The sequence below is a fragment of the Pan troglodytes genome, chromosome 7, assembly GCF_028858775.2.
Source record: "Pan troglodytes isolate AG18354 chromosome 7, NHGRI_mPanTro3-v2.0_pri, whole genome shotgun sequence".
NCBI lineage: Eukaryota > Metazoa > Chordata > Mammalia > Primates > Hominidae > Pan > Pan troglodytes.
The window spans coordinates 42713306-42717450 of record NC_072405.2 but is presented as its reverse complement, the minus strand read 5'-3'; the positions used below and the strand labels follow the sequence as shown (position 1 = coordinate 42717450).

General features: G+C 44.2%; 1 protein-coding gene across 1 annotated transcript; it reads left to right on the top strand.

Moving 5' to 3' along the window:
• The first annotated feature begins 505 nt into the window (after positions 1-505).
• LOC472736 (large ribosomal subunit protein uL1-like) lies at positions 506-1156 on the top strand. Its single transcript, XM_054656643.2, has one exon. It carries the CDS (start codon positions 506-508, stop codon positions 1154-1156), a length of 651 nt encoding a protein of 216 aa, XP_054512618.1.
• The last annotated feature ends 2989 nt before the right edge of the window (positions 1157-4145 follow it).

The following is a 4145-nucleotide window of genomic DNA, read 5'->3' as shown; positions in this document are numbered from 1 at the left end:
TAGCCCATTTTGGACTTTCTAATGGGAATTCTTCCCCCCAGCCTAGCCCATTTTGGATTTTCTAATGGGAATTCTTACCCCTAAATACCATACTGTATATTTCTTACTCAAACCACCGATATTCATGTTTATTACTTGATTTTTTTCTAAAAGTTGAACAACACAAATGCTGCCAGCAGATCTATTGCTGATATGAATTCTCTGCAAGCAGAAACCCATCTAATCATCACTCCAGCAACTCTAAGGGCCTTTACTGACTTGGCAAAGTCATTTTCTGCATTGCAGAGGGCAGGTAGACTAACAAACCAACACAAGTAATCCATGCAAATTCTCAGTTTCACTTGTATGAAGAGCCATCCTGTTAGCACTCCTATTTCTTCAGAGACAATGGGTTTAAGCCTCTTTCCATAAGAACAGCCCAAACTTCCAGAGTAGATGCCATGCTATATGAACTTTATTATAAAATAATGACAGGCTCTTTTCCGGTTAGCCGGCTCAAGAAGCCATGAGTAGCAAAGTCTCTCGCTACACACTGCAGGAGGCGGTGCGGGAAGTCCTGCACAGGAACCATCACAAACGCCACAAGTTCCTGGATACGGTGGAGTTGCAGATCAGCTTAAAGAATTATGACCCCCAGAAGGACAAGCGCTTCTCGGGCACAGTCAGACTTAAGTCTACTCTCCACCCCAAGTTCTCCGTGTGTGTCCTGGGGAAGCAGCAGCACTGCGACGAGGCCAAGGCCGTGGATAGTCCCCACATGGATATCAAGGCACTGAAAAAACTCAACAGGAATAAGAAACTGGTCAAGAAACTGGCCAAGAAGTATGATGCAATTTTGGCCTCAGAGTCTCTGATCAAGCAGATCCCAGTCCTCGGCCCAGGCCTAAATAAGGCAGGAAAGTTCCCTTCCCTGCTCACACCCAAGAAAAACATGGTGGCCAAAGTGGACGAGGTGAAGTTTATGATAAAGTTCCAAATGAAGAAGGTGTTACCTCTGGCTGTGGCTGTTGGTCACATGAAGTTGACAGACTATGAGCTTGTGTATAACATTCACCTGGCTGTCAAATTCCTGGTGTCATTGCTCAAGAAAAATCGGCAGAATGTCCGGGCCTTATGTATCAAGAGGACCACAGACAAGCTCCAGCGCCTATATTAAGGCATATTTGAATAAATTCTACTGTTACCAGTCAAAAAATAAAATAAAAAATACAACAAGGCCGGGTGCAGTGGCTCACACCTGTAATCCCAGCACTTTTGGAGGCTGAGGCGGGTGGATCAAGAGGTCAGGAGATCGAGACCATCCTGGCCAACATGGTGAAACCCCACCTCTACTAAAAATACAAAAATTAGCCAGGCGTGGTGGCGGGTGCCTGTAGGTAGTCCCAGCTATTCGGGAGGCTGAGGCAGGAGAATCACTTGAACCCAGGAGGCAGAGGTTGCAGTGAGCGGAGATTGCACCACTGCACTCCAGCCTGGCGATAGAGTGAGATTCCGTCTCAAAAAATAAATAAATTATAAGAATATAGTAATTATTATTATTATATTGGCCTTTGGTATTTGTGGTAGAATAAAACCACATGTGTCCCCTGTTCTAATTGAAAATGACTCATCCTCAGGCAATAATCAATGTGGACACAGAAGCAAAAACATTATATTCAAGGAAATGAGGTAACTTCAAAGCACAATAGATGGAAATTAAAAGCTGTTAGTCAAGGATAATAAAGGAGTTGGCAGGAGAGCTCATTCCCAAACATGTAAATCTGAAGATAAACAAGCAACTTTTGTTCACAGAATCCCCCAATAGCTGAGAAACTGGGCAGTGGGAACACTGAAGGGGAAAGACAAGGTGGGACATCAAAAGGGTGAGTCTAGATTAATAGACAACAAGAAAACAGTTAAAAGCCCAGCTTCCAACACCACTTGGAGCAGAAACGCAACACCCTGCACTATCTTCATAGGAGAAAGGGAGTCAAATTTCTGGAAAAGATAATAAACCAGAGAGACTTGGAGTTATAGGCAGAAAATCATTAAGGTGAAGTGCTGTTCTGAAGGTAGAATGATTAAGTTAAAGTCTGCCTATTTGATGATTATTAGGCCTCCAGCTTTCTTTCCTCAATCAACCACAGAAGAGACACAATCTGGTGTAAACTTACCACACTGTCAGGCAGGAGACTGGAAAATTTATCCCAAGACAAGCTAAATCGCTAAGTCTTATCAGACCCAAGAATGCTGCATCTAAGCCAACAGTTGTGAAAGCTTATCAACAGATCATTTTATACTACAGAACTACAGTAAGGCTGAGTAATTGAGACAAAGGTTTCTTAGATAACTGAGGGTACACTAATGAATAAAATAGGAAAGTTAGTTGTAGGTATATCTGAAGCAGTTAGATACCCCCAACCCCCTTCACCACTATAGTAAGTAGAATCACAAATGACCCCCAGGATTCCCATCTCTAGCACACATACTCTGTATAGTCCCTTCCCTCAAGTTTGGGGGAAATGTGTGAATATAATGGTATATCACTCCCTTAATTAAGTACAGCATTAAGTCCTTGTTGTATTGCTATAAAGAAATACCTGAGACTGGGTAATTTATAAAGAAAAGAGGTTTTATTAGCTCATCATTCTGTAGCATGTACAAGCATGGTGCTGGCATCTGCTCAGCTCCTGAGGAGGTTTTTACTCATGATGGAAGGTGAATCAGGAGCAGGCACGTCACATGGTGAAAGCAGCAGCAGGAGAGAGTGGGGAAGGTTCCACACACTTTAAACAATCAGATCTTGTGAGAACTCACTCATTGTGATCCCAGGGATCACAGTGGGGTCATGGATCTGCCCCCATGACCCAAACACCTCACACCAGGTCCCACTTCCAACACTGGGGATTAAATTTCAACATGAGGTTTGGGCAGAAGCAAATACCCAAACTATATCAGTCACTTTGTGCGGTAAAAATGATGGGAGGCTCCCTCCTGTGACTACATTATATTTTTTACAACTCTCTCATAGTGGGCTAGAGAGAAATTCCCCTGCTGGCTTTGAAGAAGTAGCTGCTATGTTGTGAGAAGCCCTTGTGGTTAGGATCAGCCAACAACTAGCAAGGAAATGGAACCGCAGCCTATAACCACAAGGCATTTAATTCCACCAACAACGAATGAGGCTGGAAGAAGATCCCAAGCTCCCAGGAAGACAGCCAGAGGATACCTTGATTTTGGCCTTCTGAGAAGCTGAGTGGAAGACTATTATGCCAATTATGCCAAGCCCAGACTTCTGACCTACAGAACTGTGAGATAATGAATAGGTGGACGTTAAACTGCTATCACTGTGAAGCGCATTCACTGGGCGCAGGTTACCGACTTGTCTGAGTCGGGTGAGACATAACACCCACACACACAGTTACATGAAGCAGGTTTATTAATTATACACAGGCAGCAAGGGACAATAGAAGCCTAGGACTCATGTTTTTCCAGGCTCCTAAATGAATGCCATGCCCCCAAAGCTCAGGAAAGCTACCTAGGGTGGATGGACTCTCATCTCTATGTGCCTCTCTTGCAGCCAGCCCACCTTGGGCTTTATACCTCAGGGTCACAAGACTGGCTGGGCTGACCCACTCAAGGATGTCCTGTTTCTAGGGGGGAACTGGAACAGAGTCTAGGCTGATCCTGCTAGCTCCTCCTTACATCAAGATGTTCCATTCCCAGTACATTCCACAGTTACATTGAGAACTAGAAGTGAGAAAGACGGAGAAGAGTTGGGTCTCTCCAAGTCTATCCAGAAAACTATTTCCCAATGATTGTTTTAATTTGTTACTCAGCCATAAAAAACTATACAACAACCAAAGGAAGACCTTTAAGAGAGGCTGAGATAGTTACAGGGACCTGTATTTGGAGGCACCAAGATCAGCACAGCGTGGGTGCTATCTATAGCAGATTGGGTGTATTGTCAGGAACCTGGCAATAAAAAATGGCACGCTCAAACTAGATAATTAAGAAGACTGTAATAAAATGGCCCATTAAAATGCATGAACATTGGCCGGGCACAGTGGCTCACGCTTGTAATCCCAGCACTTTGGGAGGCTGGGGCAGGCAGATAACGAGGCCAGGAGATCGAGACCATCCTGGCTAACACGGTGAAACCCCGTCTC